General features: G+C 53.6%; 9 protein-coding genes across 9 annotated transcripts; 4 read left to right on the forward strand and 5 right to left on the reverse strand.

Annotated features, from left to right (window-relative positions):
- Positions 1–15: 15 nt before the first annotated feature.
- On the reverse strand, positions 16–723 carry NAA30 (N-alpha-acetyltransferase 30; the record flags this gene model as incomplete). Its single annotated transcript, XM_051450620.1, has 2 exons — positions 16–429; positions 490–723. The coding sequence occupies 2 exons, from the start codon at positions 721–723 to the stop codon at positions 16–18; spliced, it is 648 nt and encodes a 215-aa protein (XP_051298135.1).
- Positions 724–928: 205 nt separating this feature from the next.
- Positions 929–3,043, forward strand: J4E86_010121 (uncharacterized protein; the record flags this gene model as incomplete). Its single annotated transcript, XM_051450621.1, has 3 exons — positions 929–1,282; positions 1,374–2,784; positions 2,895–3,043. 3 exons carry the CDS (start codon positions 929–931, stop codon positions 3,041–3,043), a joined length of 1,914 nt encoding a protein of 637 aa, XP_051298136.1.
- Positions 3,044–3,519: 476 nt separating this feature from the next.
- Positions 3,520–5,577, reverse strand: J4E86_010122 (uncharacterized protein; the record flags this gene model as incomplete). The annotated part of the gene is made up of 2 exons (XM_051450622.1): positions 3,520–3,777; positions 3,835–5,577. The coding sequence occupies 2 exons, from the start codon at positions 5,575–5,577 to the stop codon at positions 3,520–3,522; spliced, it is 2,001 nt and encodes a 666-aa protein (XP_051298137.1).
- Positions 5,578–5,887: 310 nt separating this feature from the next.
- J4E86_010123 (uncharacterized protein) lies at positions 5,888–7,376 on the reverse strand (the record flags this gene model as incomplete). Its single annotated transcript, XM_051450623.1, has 2 exons — positions 5,888–6,898; positions 6,945–7,376. 2 exons carry the CDS (start codon positions 7,374–7,376, stop codon positions 5,888–5,890), a joined length of 1,443 nt encoding a protein of 480 aa, XP_051298138.1.
- A 159-nt stretch (positions 7,377–7,535) lies between these two features.
- Positions 7,536–8,906, forward strand: J4E86_010124 (uncharacterized protein; the record flags this gene model as incomplete). Its single annotated transcript, XM_051450624.1, has 1 exon — positions 7,536–8,906. The coding sequence occupies one exon, from the start codon at positions 7,536–7,538 to the stop codon at positions 8,904–8,906; it is 1,371 nt and encodes a 456-aa protein (XP_051298139.1).
- Positions 8,907–9,223: 317 nt separating this feature from the next.
- On the reverse strand, positions 9,224–10,381 carry J4E86_010125 (uncharacterized protein; the record flags this gene model as incomplete). The annotated part of the gene is made up of 1 exon (XM_051450625.1): positions 9,224–10,381. The coding sequence occupies one exon, from the start codon at positions 10,379–10,381 to the stop codon at positions 9,224–9,226; it is 1,158 nt and encodes a 385-aa protein (XP_051298140.1).
- Positions 10,382–11,161: 780 nt separating this feature from the next.
- J4E86_010126 (uncharacterized protein) lies at positions 11,162–12,962 on the forward strand (the record flags this gene model as incomplete). Its single annotated transcript, XM_051450626.1, has 3 exons — positions 11,162–11,801; positions 11,875–11,911; positions 11,966–12,962. 3 exons carry the CDS (start codon positions 11,162–11,164, stop codon positions 12,960–12,962), a joined length of 1,674 nt encoding a protein of 557 aa, XP_051298141.1.
- A 2,589-nt stretch (positions 12,963–15,551) lies between these two features.
- On the forward strand, positions 15,552–16,596 carry J4E86_010127 (uncharacterized protein; the record flags this gene model as incomplete). The annotated part of the gene is made up of 2 exons (XM_051450627.1): positions 15,552–15,578; positions 15,667–16,596. The coding sequence occupies 2 exons, from the start codon at positions 15,552–15,554 to the stop codon at positions 16,594–16,596; spliced, it is 957 nt and encodes a 318-aa protein (XP_051298142.1).
- A 405-nt stretch (positions 16,597–17,001) lies between these two features.
- On the reverse strand, positions 17,002–17,541 carry J4E86_010128 (uncharacterized protein; the record flags this gene model as incomplete). The annotated part of the gene is made up of 2 exons (XM_051450628.1): positions 17,002–17,376; positions 17,449–17,541. The coding sequence occupies 2 exons, from the start codon at positions 17,539–17,541 to the stop codon at positions 17,002–17,004; spliced, it is 468 nt and encodes a 155-aa protein (XP_051298143.1).
- Between the last annotated feature and the right edge of the window lie 599 nt (positions 17,542–18,140).

An 18,140-nucleotide genomic window follows, 5' to 3' on the forward strand; every position in this document is an offset into this window, starting at 1 on the left:
CCCTCCAGCCCTCTCTCAAGAATACAACTCCGCCTCGTCCCTCCTCATCTCCATCCCCCCAGCCCCCTCCCCATGCATCCCATGCTCCGGCCTCTTCAACGCAGTCCCCTCCTTCAAGTACAAAATCAACCTAAACGCCGCATTCCCATTCAAGTAATACCGATGCAGCCTCTTACTCCGTATAAACCCCAGCCGCTCATACAGTTTCAAACTCGCGGTGTTCGACACCTCGGTCTCGAGGACGATTTCGTCGGCGTCGCGCGCAGTCATGGCGTCGATGGCGAGGCGAACGAGTTGCGTGGCTATGCCGCGGCCGCGGTATTCTTCTTGCGTGGCGAGCATGGCGATGTAGCCGCGGTAGGTGCCGCTGCGGTGGGGCTCCAGTTTGCAGGTTATTACGCCGATGAGGGTGTTTGTGGGGGAGAGGGCCTGTGGGGGGAGGGGGTTAGATACTGTAGAGTGGTTTGGGGAAGGGGGAGAGGGAAGTACCATGTAGCATAAATCACCCCATTGGTATAAGAAGTACCGGTATACATATATACTGTATGGCTCAGAGAGGTCTTTGGAAATTAGTTGGCGGATGGCGGGGAGGTATTGCTCTTCTTTCGAGGGTTCGTATTGGACATATTGAAGGTCGTCGGGTTCTTTCAGCTGTTTGGTCGAGGGTGCCGCCGTCGCCGTCGTCGCATCAACTGTGACGTCGCCATCTTCATTGCCGGCCATGGCGCGTGGGAAGGAGAGCGATGCGCGTATCTCAGCCCCTCATAGCAGCCGGCTTGGCCCGCCGTGTCAGGAACGTGCTTTCTCGTGCATCCTTGTGCCGATCATTCCGTCACATGCCGAGGGACGATAACCAAAAACAATCTCGTGGCAGTCGCCCACGCCTTTCCCGTACAACCCCGCGGGTACAACTTCCAACGCTTCGTTCATGTCTTTCTTGAGACGCCGCTTCGGCGGTGGCGGCGGCGGCGACGACAGCGAGATCTCGACGCCCGAACTGTCCCGCGAACCTTCTCCCGGACCGGATGGGAAGTTCAAACGGCCTGCCAACTTGCGCCTGATTACCGCGGAGCAGCTGCAGACGCTCAAGAAAAGGGGGCAGCATAAGAAACGGAGGAATTTCTGGGTGTTTGGTCTGGGAGGCATATTCGGGTTGTTGCTGGCGGGCTTCTTTGCGAGCAGTAATGACATGATTGATCTGAGTAGTCTGGAGGGCGTCAACCTGGAGAGCATCATGGAGGCGCTGCCAGACAACTTTGTGAAGAGCGCGCAGCAGATGCAGGTACGCGCGACTTTCGCTTCCTACAGAGGAGGATTGGATGGGAGATTCTGTGGGTTGAGAGGAATCGAGGCTGACTGCCCCAACTCAGTAGAAATCAGAAAAAGACGCCGTAAACTACGATTCCTTCGCCGTCGGTCTTCACGCGCAGAAACAAGGCATCAAAGCCAAACACCCTGTTATCATGATCCCCGGTGTCATCTCCACGGGTCTGGAATCCTGGGGCACGGAAGAAGGGTCGAGACAATACTTTCGCAAGAGATTGTGGGGGTCATGGACGATGATGCGCGCGCTCGTCCTCGATAAGGCGCAATGGAAACGACACATTATGCTCGATAAAGACAGCGGTCTCGATCCACCCGGCGTGAAGCTACGGGCAGCGCAAGGTTTCGACGCAGCCGACTTCTTCATAACAGGCTACTGGATATGGAATAAGATTCTGGAGAACCTCGCTACCATCGGGTATGATCCAGGCAATGCCTTCACTGCAGCCTACGACTGGCGCATGTCGTACATGAACTACGAGATACGCGACCAGTACTTCACCCGTCTGAAGTCGCACATCGAAGTCGCCGTGCGCGTGTCGGACAGGAAAGTCGTGCTTCTCTCGCATTCCATGGGTTCACAGGTACTCTACTACTTCCTGCACTGGGTTGAAGCAGAAGGTTACGGCAACGGCGGACCAAACTGGGTCGACGAGTACATCGACAGCTGGATCAATATCTCCGGCTGCATGCTCGGCGCCCTAAAAGACATGCCCGCCGTCCTCTCCGGCGAAATGAAAGACACAGCCCAACTCAACGCCTTCGCCGTCTACGGCCTCGAACGCTTCCTCTCCCGCTACGAACGCGCCGAAATCTTCCGGGCAATGCCCGGTCTCTCCTCCATGCTCCCCCTCGGCGGCAACGCCGTCTGGGGCGACGAGACCGGTGCGCCCGACGACCTACCAGGCCAAAACGTAACCTTTGGCCCCTTCATCCGTTTCCGAAACGCAAACAGCACGATGACGCAGAAGAACATCACGGTGGATGATAGTCTGCCCTTCTTGTTCCGCAACACAGAACCCTGGTTCAAGAAAATGATTCAAACCTCCTACTCCCACGGCGTAGCCCACACGACCAAACACGTCGAGGACAACCAATTCCTGCCCGCTAAATGGGTCAATCCCCTCGAGACCCGTCTTCCCCTCGCCCCGAACCTGAAAATCTACTGTTTCTACGGTGTGGGTAAGGATACGGAACGTGCGTATTATTACCGCAGCGACGATGATCCGTTGAGCGGGTTGAATGTTACTCTGGATACGATGTTTACCCAACAGGAGGGCAATGTGGATCATGGGGTTGTTATGGGTGAGGGGGATGGGACGGTTAATCTTTTGAGTAGTGGGTATATGTGTACGAAGGGGTGGAAGATGAAGAGGTATAATCCTGCGGGTGTGAAAGTGACGACGTTTGAGATGAAACATGAACCTGATCGGTTTAGTCCGAGGGGGGGTCCTAATACTGGTATGTCTCTTCTTCTTCTATATCCTTCTCCATCCTTTTCCTTTACCTTCTTTGCTTTCTGCTTTCTATTGACGGGGTTTGAGCAAGTACTGACGCCTTTCATCAAACAGCGGATCACGTAGACATCCTCGGGCGAATGTCCCTCAACGATCTGATACTGCAGGTGGCGGGTGGACGCGGCGAGTTGATCAACGATACCATTCATTCCAATATCAGGGAGTACGCCGAGAAGGTCAAGATTTACGAGGAGGAAGACTGAGCTTCCCTTATAAGTACAAGTCAAGCCGGGGATCGTGTATATGAACTAGCGATTCCAGCGATGAATAATTACGTTGCAAGGAGATGATGAGGGATGGATGGATGGGCAGGGGGGCTCCGGCTCAGATCATTTGATTGATTGATCGATCGCTGGAGACGGAGGGAATGATACCATAGACTACTGTTTATTCACTCGCTACACTCTTCGCTTTTATCGATGTCTTCTCAGCCAGGAGACTAGATTGGACAGGTGTGTTTTCCATTATGCCAAGGTGAGAGACGGCGGTGTACTTCAAGCTAATGGTATTGTTGTGAGGATACTTGGCTTGGTGAATTTGTGTTGGGAGTTTGTTCTCCTTCTCCTTCCCCTTCGTCCTCCACATCTACAGTAATGAACCGATAATGATGATATTCCTCCTCCTCCTTCACCCCCACCCCCTCCTCCCCCTCTCCCTCCCCCTCCCCCTCAGACCCCCCCTAAAAGTCCGCCTTCCCACCCATAACCTTCGCCGCATTAACCGCACTCATCTTGTTCGCCCAGCCCTGCGCCGGCACAATCTTCCTCACCGTCCTCACCTCATCAGACGCATATCCTGGAATACGGATATTGTAGTTGCGCTCAAGTATAACTTGGATATCGCGGATGTCGAGCTGGGGCGAGTCGCGCAGCTTGCTAAGCTTGCACGCGTTGCTGATGACGTTGTCGACGAAGTCGTCGGCGAGTTGGAGGACGGCCTGCGGAGTAGTGATTAGATAGAGTTGGGTTTTGGTGGATGGGGAGGGGGAGCTTACTTCTTCGACTTCTGGTGTTAGGGCTTCTTCTGATCCACCGGTTACCTGTCTCACGAGTTCGTCTAGCTTACGCTTGCTGAGCACACGATCGCCTTCGCCTTCGAGTTGGAAGGGGGGTGGACGTGGGATAACAGGTTGGCCCATGGGTCCTGGGGCGCCGTTGGTAGGACCACTCATAGTAGGTCGGGATTGGCCCATGTGGACGGCTTGGGGTGAGGTCACGTTAAGGTGGCGTGGGATGGGCATCTTGGGGTTATTAAGCTGCTCGCGCTCGCGACTGCCAAAGTTACCGCCCTGTCCGCCTTGCTGCATGGGTGTGTTAGTGCGTTGCGGGTCGGTGTAGGAGCGGTTCGCGGCGCTGACGGCGGCGCTGTGGGAGAGAGGGATTGGTGGGCCGGGCGCGTTCGAGGCGGCGGATTGAGGATGTGGTGAGTTGCTCTGCTGGTGCGCGTTCGCTTGCATGGGGTTGATCTGGGGTCGCTGCTGTTGTTGCTGGTGGAAGTTCTGTTGCTGCTGTCCTTGCGCAAATTGCGGCATCTGGCCTGGAGGCATCGTCTGCGAGTGAGGCCCTGGCGGAGGTCGAGCTTGCTGCTGTCCTTGCTGCATTTGTTGCTGTTGCTGCTGCGGAAGTGAAGGCGGCATCTGCTGGTTGTGTTGTTGATTATGCTGCTGTTGCGGCGGGCCTTGCTGGTGGTTTCCCTGGTTTTGTTGCATGTTGAACTGAGGTTGTGGTTGGGGTTGAGTTTGCGATTGTTGTTGGGGTTGTGGTTGTAGTGTCTGTCCGCCCTCAATCTTGATCTGCGGCTCCTCTTTCACTTGGGGCTGCGCTGGCATGTTAGGTTGTGAAGGCTGGCGCTGAGGCGCTTGGGGCTGTTGTTGCGGCGGTTGCTGCTGCTGTTGCTGTTGTGGGGGGGATTGCGCTGTGTTCTGGCCTTGAGGTTGCGCCTGAGCCTGGGGTTGCGCATTTCCCTCGCGCTCCTCCTTCCATTGCTTCTGCATGGCACGGAACTTGTCAATCTGGGCCTTGATCTTAGCAGACTCCTTCTCGATGTTGGCCTTCATCATGAGCTGTTCCTGGGGTAGTTCCTGTCCATTGTTCTGCCTTTCGGTAAGTTGGTGAACAAGCCTCCGCCTCTGCTCGTTGAAGGAAGCTTGTTTGGCAAGCATGTTAAGATAACCAGACCGGTACTCCTTGATTTTGATCTCGTACTCGGGTGTGCCTGGCGCCGGACCGTTCGTGGGTCCCTGCATGGGGAACTCGTGAACATGCTTGACGATAGCAGGATCAACCTGGCCGCGTCCTGGGTTCTGGCCTTGGTTGGGCTGTTGTCCTTGGGTTTGCTGAGTGGGTTGCGCGCCGGCACCGCCAGCTCCTCCGTTCGAACCCTGACCTCCTTCCTGCTTGACCGCGTTGGGGTTCTGCTGGCCTGCTGCACTCGACTGTCCAGCCTGTCCTTGGTTCTGATTTCCCTGTTGCTGCTGTGCCTTCATCTTTGCGCGATACTGGCGTTCGCGCGCGATGAACTTTTGCGACCAGTCCGTCAGCTTCTGACGCGCCGTGGTGTTCTCCTGGCTGCCCGGCGGGTTGTTGTTGAAGATATTCCAAGAGCCTTGCATGATTGAGCGGTATTTTTGCTTCTCGTCTTCGGGAAGACATTGTAGCTTGAGGATGTCATCGGGGCGTAGCAGCTGTTGACCTTGCTGCTGGCCGCCGCTGGCCTGCTGTGGCTGGGATTCGCTCATCGCGAGGGCTGCGGACTTCGGAGCCGCGCGTTGGAGGGTCGAGTCGTATGCGAGGTTTGATGCGGGAAAAGATCTTGGCGTTGTCGCGTAGTTGCTGTGATTAAGGGATGTGTGGCGGAGATGGGTTCTTGGTGGGTGAAGTTTGAAGATGGGAGTGGTGAGGTTTGGAGTGATGGTCCACGGATGGGGCTAAGCACCCGACAACGACCATGTCGCGCGTTTGTACGACCGCACGTGCACGCGTCGGTCCTCACTAACACATACGTGGATCAGCCAAGCAACTTCTCTATTATCTTGCATCTAACTAATGCTACCGCTCAGATGCAAATGGAATCTCACTACTCTGGGAATCCACCTTCGAGACTTCTCCTTTTGCGAGCGCCCGCTCTCTGGTATTCCGGACTTCCCACTCGAATTCCTTGAGTGCCCTGATCTCGCTACCAACAAACAATAACCCCATCAATCCATCGATGACACCAACACTAAATCCCAATGTACTCAACAACATCAGTATGAAGGCAACGTAGTTCTTGGGTGACCACCAGACACCTATTAGGCAGCCAACGGAGAAAGAGAGCTGGTAAAAGAAATGACCTATGCGCAGTTTACGCTGTATCCTTTCTCGGACCTGGTATTTGAGTATAGTTGCCATGATCTCATCATAGACCTCGATGGGTAAATACTGCTCAGGCAGTGCCCATGGAGATAGCCGTATGGCTGACGGGTTAGTAGAAGTCCTCGTCAATGTCGCTTCGACAGAGAAGTGGTCGCTCAAGGAGCAGTGTAGTGTAGGATGACGCATCGCCATGCCTACGTTGGCTTCCTTGAGCTCCCACTCAGCTGTCTCCTCCTTTGTCTCTGGGTGATGGTATCGACCGCTGCTGAAGAAGACGTAGTCAAGTCGCTTCGCCTTCGGGTCTGGGACGGCAGGATCTATCTGCACATTCTCGCCCTTGTTGAGACGTCTCTGTTGTCCTTTGTTCCACCGCCAGGAGTTCAGCTCACTATCGCATGTTGCTCCATTGACAGTCATGTTGAACTGCGCAGATGGTATTGGTACGCCGCGAACCTGCTCGACCTTGTCTCTTGCCGCACCGATAGAGGATTCAGGGTGTAGTATGCGCCATACGTCTCGAACAGGCGAATGCGTTTCTATGATACGGTGTGCGAGAGATAAGGGGATCATGTTGAAGTCGCCCATGCCGATGACAAGATGTCCGCGCTCGGCCGCTGCGCGCATAAGTTTTGTGATTTCCCACGCTTGGGCTGTCCGGTGACATATGTAGGAGTCGTGTGGCTCGCTTTCGTATGGAGCATGAAGCTATTGGAGTCAATTTGTATACTTTGTAGTGGAAGGAGCGACTAACATGTGTGCAAAACACCTCTGCGATATCTCTCTTCGACGGCCCCATCTGGATCCTCGCACATGCGACTCCCTTTCCCACAAACCAATCGCCACGATAGAAAGCAGCAGGCCGTCCGTTCAGAGGATACCGCACCATGTTGCTCTCGAGTATAGGCCATCGTGACAGAATGACTAAACCACCACCAAAGATTCCGCTATGATAGAACTTGCCATAAGGCAGTATATGTTGTGTCTTCTCCCGAATCGCATTGTAGTCCTGCTGCGTCCAGCACTCCTGGAGTCCGACAATGTCTGGCTGCGGACTGGCGGCGGCGATCTGGTTTCCGATTTCGGTAAGGCGCTCATTGCGCAGCTTGGAGATGAACTTGAGACCCCAGCAATTGAGCGATAGGATGCGTATGCTCGAGGGTGGCGGGCCGAGTTGTGAATCCATTGTGTAGGTTGACGCGAGTTGAATTGGCGGGTATGATGCAACCCAGGAAATGTACCTGAGATGCTGCAGGGATGCTGGGGACCGCCTGCACGCTAACTTTCCTACTGCCGATCAGTCGCGTTCCGCAATTCACTGCGCAACATCAAGCCAACTACCGCAATGGAAATGGACACTACACGGTCAACCTCACCCAAAAGACGGCGCGAAGACGAAGACGGCTACGATGATGAACGACCACGCAAACGCTCCGCCTCGCATGAACCGCCCAATGCCTCCCCCAGCTACAGGATAGCGGAAAGACCCGCGCGCCGATACAGCAGAGGCGACAGCGACGACGAACAACGCGAATACAGAGACAGGCGGCCCTCGTACTCGCGCTCGCGATCACGGTCACGCCGCTCCAGCACCTCCTCATCCTCGCACCAGCGCCGCACATCACCCTCAAAGCCCACTACTTTAAACTATGCGCCCACGCTCATCCTGCGCGGCCACAAGAAAGCCATATCCTGCGTCAAATTCTCGCCCGACGGCCGCTACATCGCCAGCGCATCCGCCGACTGCACAATCAAGATCTGGGACGCCCACACCGGCGCCCTCGAACACACGCTCGAAGGTCACCTCGCAGGCATAAGCACGATATGCTGGTCCCTCGACTCCAAGATCCTCGCCTCGGGGTCCGACGACAAGAGCATAAGACTCTGGGACACGACCACGGGACTTGCCCACCCCACGCCTTTCATCGGCCACCACAACTACGTCTACAGCATAGCCTTCAGCCCCAAAGGCAACATGCTCGTCTCCGGCTCCTACGACGAAGCAGTCTATCTCTGGGACGTCCGCGCCGCCCGCGTCATGCGTTCCTTACCCGCACACTCCGACCCCGTTGGCGGCGTAGACTTTGTCCGCGACGGCACGCTCATAGTCTCGTGCTCGCACGACGGCCTGATTCGTGTCTGGGACACGGCAACAGGCCAGTGCCTACGCACCCTCGTCCACGAAGACAACGCCCCCGTCTCGTCTGTCATCTTCTCGCCAAACGGCAAATACATCCTCGCGTGGACCCTGGATTCCTGCATCCGCCTGTGGAACTATATTGAAGGGAAGGGGAAATGCGTGAAAACGTATCAGGGACATGTCAATAAACAGTACTCGCTTTCTGGTGCGTTTGGCACGTACACAGGGAAGGAAGAGGGTGTGGAGTACGCATTCGTTGCGTCGGGGGATGAAGAGGGGCAGGTGGTGTTGTGGGATGTTAGTAGTAAGAATGTGTTGCAGAGGTTGGAAGGTCATGGCGATGCGGTGTTGAGTGTGCATACGCATCCGACTGAGAAGCTGATTGTGAGTGCGGGATTGGATCGCACAATTAGGCTTTGGAGACCGAGAGAGGGTGAAGTAATTGTCAACGGCGAGAAGAAGACTGAGAAGGTCAATGGGGTGGGAGAGGAAGGGGGTGTAAATGGGATCGAGCGGGAGGAGACAAATGGATTTGATCCAGATGTCCTGCCGCCGAACCCACTTGCTGAGGGCTGAAAGGGGCCAATCGAACAGCGGTCTAAGGATGGCCAAGAAGAAGAAGATGGAAAGAATTGAATAGAATGTGGTGTAGTTTAGATACCCAAGTTCCCAGCGTATGATTGCGAGCACGTATTCTCTCCCTAAACCCGTTGTCCGTAAATCGTTAAGCATCGAAACGCCTCATGCTTTTTGGTATAGCCCAAACGCCTCCCCATGCCGCGAAACAAACTCGCGTCAAGTTTCAAGAAAACGCCATGAAAATGCCTACCCGTCAACCATACCACCCTGACCACCATCTCCCCACATCTCTTCCACTCCTAAACTTCAGCTTCTCAGCTGAAGTGTATCCCCTCTTGGTTGAACGCATACAACAACTTCAAGAAATCCCCCTCGTCACACAACCGCGCCCGCTTATCCGCCAACTGCGTCTCATCCTCCAACACCTTCCTTACCTTCTCCCTAACCAACTCACTCAACCTGCCCTTCCTCTTCCTATTCACACCATTAACCCTCTTCTTACTCTCCGCCTGGAGCTGTTTAAAGAAATCCGGGAGTTCATCGTCGGGATCATCGGGATCCGAAAACCCTTTAAATTCCTCGTCAAGATCCATATCCGCTTCCTCGTTATCTTCCGTAATCTCACTCGGATCCACCGGACTGTCATCAACAGGAATATCATTCTGCGCACACCACAACCGGTAATTCCCCCCCAGCAACTCCAACACCGCCGCCGTGCCCAGGAAACTCGCTCGCAACGTCCTGTTCTTCCTCACGAAACAGATGCGTAACAGACCATCCCACTCCTCATACGCAATCTGCGGCCGCGGGTTCTTCGGCTCGATACGCACGACGTTGCTCTCGACCTGCGGCGGGGGGTTGAAGTTATTACGGCCGACTTTCATGACGTGGCTCACTTTACTCCACATCTGCACGTTGACGGAGAGCCGGGAGTAGAGTTTCTCGCCGGGGCGTGCGAAGAGGCGCATGGCGAATTCGCGCTGGAACATGAGGATGCAGCAGCGAGGGGGGTGGGCGAGGGCGAGTAGTTTGAAGACCAATGGGGAGGAGATTTGGTAGGGCGTGTTGCTTATGCAGACGTCGAAGCGGGGGAGTTCGGCTTTTATCACGTCGCCCAGCCGGATTGTGAGACGTTTTTCTTCGGGACTGCCTTGGACTCGTTTTGTCAATTCGGCGGCCATGCGGGGGTCCATTTCTACGGCTGTTACTTGTTTGGCGGCTTTCAGGATTAGGACTGTCAGGTTGCCTGTTCCCGGACCGACTTCGAGGACGTGATCGGATTGCTTCAGGTGCGCTTTTTGGACGATGGCGGTTGCGACGCCGGGGTTTTTCAAGATATGCTGACCGAGGTCTTTGTCCATCTTGAAGATTGAGTGGGCGGCGGAGGCTTTGGCAGAGGTGGCGGCGGGGCGGGCGTAGGGGGAGGCATCTTTGTCGGCGCCTTTGCTGCGCTTTTGCTTTGCTTTCGGCATCGTAGGTGGTTATGGAGAGGTTTGATGCGGTCGAGTAGGATTTTCGTTGACGGAGAGAGATCGCGCGAGATCTGAGTAGTGCTGCGACGAGCTTGAGCGGGTAAGCTTGGCGGATGTGGGTACTGGCCGAACTTGCGATCGGTTGGCGTGGGTTGTTGGATCTGGCGACGATAATTTTTGGTGTTGTAGATCGGATTTACCGCGGGGTTAAGACATGTGAGCGCGCGACTAGCGTGGTCGCGTTCGCCTTGTGAGTTCCATGACGTTGATGCGACTTTCATCGCATTCTCGTAGTCCTTGAGCAAACTCTACCATTCTCGTATGCGAAATAGTATCGCGAACCTGACCTCAAGCCTTCCGTTTTCATCGCGTTGTCACTCTTTCAAAGTCGCCACACACAGTCATTCCCTCCTGAAATACCTATCCTTGCCGACGCGCTCCTTCCTCAGCAACCCTAGCAATTGCAGTCACTATCAGCATCGCAATTACACTCACTTCATACCACGTGCCCCTAATTACCCCACTGTACAACTGCGAACGCGCTCCCTATCGCGACCTTCATCAAATCTCCCGTCACCTCGACATGCTATCAGGAGTAGCACCCTAATCGCGCTCTCTCACCTTTACCTCGATCGCTCGCGCCCGTTTGCCGTCTACAAAAGCAGCCCTTCAGCCTTCGACCTCCGTCGCTCCTACACCTCACTCTTTGATAGCTCAGGAGCCTTAAGAAGCTTAGGAACCTCTTTGATAGACACTCATAAGCCTTTGGCTACAAGAATCATGGCCAGGAAGATCTCTAACGCGCCCTCAGACTCATCCCTTTCACCTCCTCCTGACAACCTCATGTCAGCCACCGAAGCCGCTACCGTCACCCAACCAGTAGCGAACGGCAAGAAGCGAAAGGCCGAGACAACACCCCGTACAAGGAGGACTAGAGCACAGCAAGTCGACGTCGAAGATGCTGTTGATGCCGTCAATGAGTCGCCTCGACCCAAGCGTCGCGCTGCCAAGAAGATAAAGGTCACAGAAGAGGTGGAAGATGAAGCCATGGCCCAAGAGAGCGGTGATGGCGAGGGCAAGTCTAAGAAGGCCGTTTCGAAACGCAACAAGAAGACTGCTGCGACAAAGAAGGCTGTAGTAGAAGATGACTCAGTCGAAGCTGAAGTCGATGCAGAGATAGAGGTCGACGCAGATGGAGATGACCAGATCGCGACCAAGGCCTCTGTCAAGAAAACCACACGAGGCAAGAAGAGCAAGGCCAAGATCGAAGACAGTGACCATGCAGACAAGCCTAAGCCCAAGCCCAAGCCCAAGCCTAAGGCAAAGGGTAAGGGCGGTACTGCAAAGATTCTACCACCACTAGCCGAACGCACCAAAGACTCAAAGCATCTGATTGGCGCCCATGTCAGCTCCGCCGGAGGTTAGTTCATATCACTCTTATATCCTATTTGCGAAGACCACTGGCTAACATGGACTCGAAAACAATCGTTTAGGCGTACACAACTCCATCATCAACCTTGTATATATCGGGTATGTTTTCGATCTCCCACACTCACCATTTTGAGCCATCGCTAACATCCACAGCGCCAATGCCTTCGCTCTGTTCCTGAAGAACCAGCGTAAATGGGAAACCATCGAGATGGATCCAGAGCATGCCGCACTCTTCATCCAGGGTTGCAAAGACCACGGTATCAACGCTGCGGAGTGCTGTCTGCCGCACGGTTCCTACCTGGTCAACCTTGCTCACCCCGATCCTGCTCGCAAGAAGCAGGCCTACGACTCCTTCTTTAACGACTTGACGCGCTGTCATGCGCTTGGCATCCGGTACTACAACTTCCATCCTGGAAATGCCAATGCCACTACTCGCGAGGAAGGCATTCGCATCATCGCTGAGAACCTCAACCGAGCACATGCGGATCCAGCAACTGGCAGTGTTGTCACCGTGCTTGAGACAATGGCAACTCTCGGCAACACTATCGGAGGAACATTCGCTGACATTGCCGCCATCATCAACCTCATCAAGGACAAGAGCCGTGTCGGTGTTTGTCTAGACACCTGCCACGTCTTCGCCGCCGGCTACGACCTCCGTTCGCCAGAAGCCTACGCTGCAACCATGGACAAGTTCGATCAGGAAATCGGCCTGGAGTACCTCAAAGCCTTCCACGTCAACGACAGCAAGGCACCATTGTCTAGCTTCCGCGATCTCCACGCCCGCATCGGCACCGGCTATCTCGGCCTCCAAGCCTTCCACAACCTCATGAACGACGAGCGCTTCCACGGTCTGCCCATGGTTCTCGAGACCCCCGTCGACAGCGTTGACGCCAACGGCAAGAAGGTCGAAGACAAGGGTATCTGGGCACGCGAGATCAAGATGCTCGAGAGCCTCGTCGGCATGGACAACACCTCCGATGAGTTCAAGCAATTGGAAGCAAAGCTTCTAGCCGAAGGCACTGCTGAACGCGAACGCGTCGGCGACCAGGTTCAGCGCAAGGCCATCAAGGACGCGAAGCCTAAGAAGAAGCGCGTTACCAAGAAGAAGGTGGAGAGTGAGGATGATGACGAGGAGGACATGGAGGAATGAGATACAACCACTTGAGTACGTCGGGTAGCGCCATCACAAGGGATGGGTGGCGCATGAACTATTTTATCCTCGAGATGACTGTTCCGGCTCTGGTGTTATCCCTTTGGGTTGGTCTGGCGAAAGATGGAAGATGGGTATGGGGATGATGAGAGTAGGAATAGTGGGTTGAAATGCGTTGATTTGACTGGATTTTGGCTTCGGCCTTTTTATCTCCTATGCGATACCCCATTCCATTGCATGGAAAGCATTTTCATCAGGGGGCATGCTGGGTATATACCACACGAAATCACAAGACACATATCATGAACGGTCGATAGTTCTGACAAGACGTACGTAACTGCACTGCAAGTTGCTGAGGCATCACTTGGCTCCGTAGATGCGCATCGGCACGCCTTACGTGGACGGTTACGGTGTACCCTGAGGTCTGACTACCTAGTTGGGTCACCGAGATGCCGAGGGCGGGTGCCGAGAATTCGTGTGTGCCGATTCGTCGTGTGCTAATGTGTCGCGTAGGGCGCAGTGCGTGTTAGAGCTTACTTTTCTGGCGTTTCGTATGGCTAGTGAGGTCAATGACTGATAAGGTAAGAGGGATGGCCAAGCTTGTTTGTAGTCGAGGTTCGTGGGGTTTGCGGACTTCGATTTGTTCGGAGGGATCTCGGGAAATTGTGGGGTTGTGGTCAGTGTATGGGGGTGAGGCTTCACATCTTTCAAGTCAAGGCAAGACGCGCGGATGGTTGAGTAGTAATCGCTTAGAGGACCACCTCCGGTGAAACATTCGCTAATTCGAATAGTCTCCGAACGACTGCCCTATGTCGTCGAGATGCTACTACTGCACACTGATGAAAGAAAGGATGCTTGGATGGACGGTGAAGCAGCCACACCAGCATCACTTGCAGTCCACACTGCATATAGTGAAGTAACATAAAGTAGGAACGGTAAGCATACCGAAAGCCACAGTCGCAGTTCACTGGCCGGATAGGAGAAACACTGATGCTTCTTGGAGTGTTCGAGGCTTCTGGCGTGGGAGGGGTCTATTTCGGTTCTAGCGGCTTGGCATTCCCCATCGCTCTTGCAGTCCAGTCTGCCTTTCCGTCCTACTCTACACAAGACGCATACGCGGTCTGACGACATGTGTAACACACTCGGTGGGCACGATTGAGACCACTCAGAGCAGACTCACAATACAACTGTCTGCGGCGCGTCCCAGATTCATATAAAGTCTGACCAATCATCTCCACCTTCCACCCCATCTAGCCTGATCAGGTTCCATGTCGCGAACACGTGGGGTGACGAGCGTCTTCTTCAGCCATCAGTCCACCGCCAGATCAGGGTGCCGAACAATAACCCCTGTGGACCTAAGCCTCGCCTGCAGCCACGGTATGGAACTCCCCCGAGACGCCTAACGGAGGCAGGCAGTTTGCATACATCATACACAGCATCGTTCGGCAACCATATGGCCACCGACGTGCGTTGACAGCAAAAGTCTCAGCTCAAGCTTCTCAAAATCCTGCTGTTTTTCACGTCTCATCTTTGCGTCATTCATTTCGCTTGTTGTTCATCCTTGGAAGGTGCATTATTGTGGAAGTATGGTTGGTGTTCCGAAAAGCACTGGGTGCCTCATCTGCCGCAAGAGGAAGATTAGTAAGTCGTCTGTGGCCCTCTTCCTTGCGGATAACGCCTGACTAAGGACAGAGTGCGGTAAGGCTAGCTCCACCAGAACGCCCCGACTCAACCGTTCTGACTAGTAACGATCAAGACGAAAGTTGGCCGACATGTTTGAATTGCCAGAAGAATGGAAAGCAATGTCCAGGAGCCCCCGCGCGACACACGTTCAGAGATCTCGGGCATAGGCTGAGTGGAGGCGCCACACACTCCTCCGTAGAAGAGACCGCATCACCAGGTAAGTTGATATTCAGTGCACACGACTACGATACTGATTTGTGCACAGATCCGGACAGACAATTAACACAATTAAACGAGAAGTTTGCCGACAATGGGTCCGTCACCCACAAATTCAGGATATCAAACAAGAGTTCAACACCACGGAAGCGGTCTCCACGATCAAGTTCAATCAGCTTATCTCCACCTAAATCGCCCTTTCTGAGACAACCGTCGCCATCACAGCATCAACAACTCGCACGCTCCTTGATCGCAGCTACCACAACAGGCAGTACCGGGCATCGCATGTCGGTCTTTGGTCGGTTTATCCAAGAGGTACCATCTAGGATCGGACACAATGCTGCCCTTGATGCGGCAGTGACAGTACTGGTGAATGTCCATACCTCGCTTGTATACAAGAAGACTGCAGACGAGATCGTTTCGCCAGAGCTTTATATACGGGCTATCAAAACGCTCCAGGGATGCCTCGAAAGCCAGCAATTAGGCATGTCGCCCAATACTCTCTGCGCATCAATACTTCTTGGTCTTGTAGAAGTGAGTCTTGCCTGGTTGAGCTTGCACCCGTACTTACATGCCCAGGCTTTTGCAGGTCCCAGAACAGGCAACCGTTACCTAACCCACGTAGGCGGAGCCGGACGATTAATGGAATTACAAGGGCCTTCTAGATACACGGACAGTTTTACGAAAGAGATGCTGCGCTTCAATAGAGGCGGGATAGTAAGTTGAACGAAGTCTCGATGATGCGGTCGTGTCTATTAACTCAGACATACACGAGAAAGCCAACTCAAGACTAATATGTCGACAGATTATTACATGCATATACGAACGAAAGTCATGCTTTCTCGCATCGCCAGAATGGCGAGACATCGCTTTCGACAAGACTGGGCTCAGTTTCGACGACTGCCTGAATACTGACCTGATGCAATACATGGCCGAGTTGCCTGGTATCTTCAACACATTGAAAGAGTTGGACGAAACTTACACCCTACAACCGCTCCACACTACGAGCTTTGATTTCAGCTCCAACGGCGAAGTACATAAACCGTTGATCGACACGCCCCCATCACTCGACTTCTCCACCGACTCTTTCGACGACATTGACTTTCTAGAAGACATACGGCCGGTCAAATCATCATATCCAAACAGCTCAAATCCATACACATCTCAATACGAATCTGTACGGACAGCACTTCTGTACAAGGTATATGAGCTCAAAGACGCACTCCGCAGTCTAGGCGAACACATGAACACGAAGCTCACAAACGGCATCGCCGTCTCCGAGACGCCGTCAAGAGAAAAGAACAGTCCAACACAAACAACCTACCACTTCAACAACTGGCGCGACATGACCGCCTACAACTGCTTCTGGTCCGTTATCATCCTAACGAACAAAGTCCTAATGCGCCTCCTCCCACCCTTCGACCACGCGCGCTATCAACTCAAATCCGAATGCCGCTGCGCCGCCATCGAGATCTGCAAAACATGGGAGGACGCATGGGCCAGCAGACCGATTGGCGCATTCCACACTGGCTTGAGCTTTGTTGTGGCATACGAATTTTGCATACCGGAAGTTCAAGCGTGGATAGTAAGAAGTTTGAACTCTCTTCTGGATTACCATCAGGTCGATGCGTTTCGTTGGTCGGACGAGGTCATTGTTAGTATGGCGCAGAAACTTGCTGGGGAGGGGCCAGCGGTTGCGTTCTCGAATGTTAGGGTTGAGGAGGAGGGGCGATGAATGGTATTCTCTTCATGTCCGCAGCTTTTCTGGCAACTCATGTCTTGCCGTTAACTGAGGCGCGATCTTAAGGGATCCGGTTGAATCGCCAAACCAGGACGGATTGAAGCTCAACCACAGCGGCACACAGCAATGATATATGAAACTATGACACCAACTTCATGATGCGGAAAGATGTTGATGGTTCCATTCAGTTACCGATACTCCATAGGAAAACAAGCTCGGAAGATGCCCTAAAGAGGAACGCAGAAAACATAGCCTACACCACCTTGACCTCGCCCGCCACACGGTTCACCGGTCAGCTCTATAGACCAGGGTTCTTACAACAGCCACACTCCTCACTCCACGCAACAATATCGTTTTGCCTCAATGTGCAATGCGAAGACCCCGAGTTACTCATCCACTCTACGTTACCACAGTGCCAGTGCCTTGCGTCGTTACAGTAACAGGGCTCTGCTGACTGACAAACACAACCAGCACAGCCGCATATGCCGCTGTAGCAGCAATGACGTCCTTCCTTTGCGCCGTTGTCAGGAAGCCTAACCACCCGGCGAAAGTCACGACGAATGCGGTGACGGTAGCCAGTTTAGCGACGGTGTTGTCTTCTAGCCGCCACAGAACCCACATCGCAGATATCAAGAAGCCGATTGAGATTATCGTGCCGACGAAAGTGACGAATTTCTGCATCTTCTGTTCGTTCACGTATGTTGCTTTGTCGTTTACGTTTTCGTTTGCTTCTTCGTCTGCTTTCCTCGTTGCTTTCTTCTTTGATTCGGGGGTCTGCAAGAATTAGGCTTCCATGGGAAAAGGAGGATAGCAGGGCTAACCCAAAAGAGAAACGGCTAGACATACTAGGAAGAAGTGATACAGCCATTTATCGACGAACTTGGAGATATAATCGTTCTCTGCGGGAGTGAAGAGACTGATGAGATCGGGTCGTGTCATCTCGCCGCTTTTTCCTTTCAACCGATACTTCAGCCTGTAACCCCACCATGATTTACCTTTGTGGGATCCTGGGGTGGAAACATATCGATCGATTGCTTCCACTGTTCGTTCCGCAGGGGGGTCGAGATGTAAGACCTGACTGTAGGCCAACAAAAGGTCATCTGGAACACATATGAGCAGATTTCTTGAGTAATTCGGATGTAAGGCAGTGTTATACAATATTCCTTCACAGTAGAGCCGACCGCATTACCAAAGCCTCCAGCTTCCAAGGTCTCCGCATATTCCTGACTCCCAATTTTGCCGCTGGTGCAAATGTTGTGTTTCTTCTCCAGGCCGTCTAATTCTCTGCTCAACAGAAGGAGCCGATATACGGCAAGCTTGTCGTATCTTCGGAATACTGCGGCAGCCTTGCTGGAGTTGTGCGCTAGGTAATCGGCAATGAAATGGGGATCCTCTCTCCAGTGTTCGCTCTTGGATCGGCCATCATTGGTGTTGCTGGTTGGAGGATTGTTCGCACGCAGTTCAAAATTCTCCTGTGGGAACACTATCCCTACTGGAGACACCGGTTCGGCAGCGGGTTCGTCAAGAGTAATTGATAA

This window comes from Alternaria arbusti (assembly GCF_024043155.1).
Source record: "Alternaria arbusti strain BMP 1465 chromosome Unknown scaffold_20, whole genome shotgun sequence".
NCBI lineage: Eukaryota > Fungi > Ascomycota > Dothideomycetes > Pleosporales > Pleosporaceae > Alternaria > Alternaria arbusti.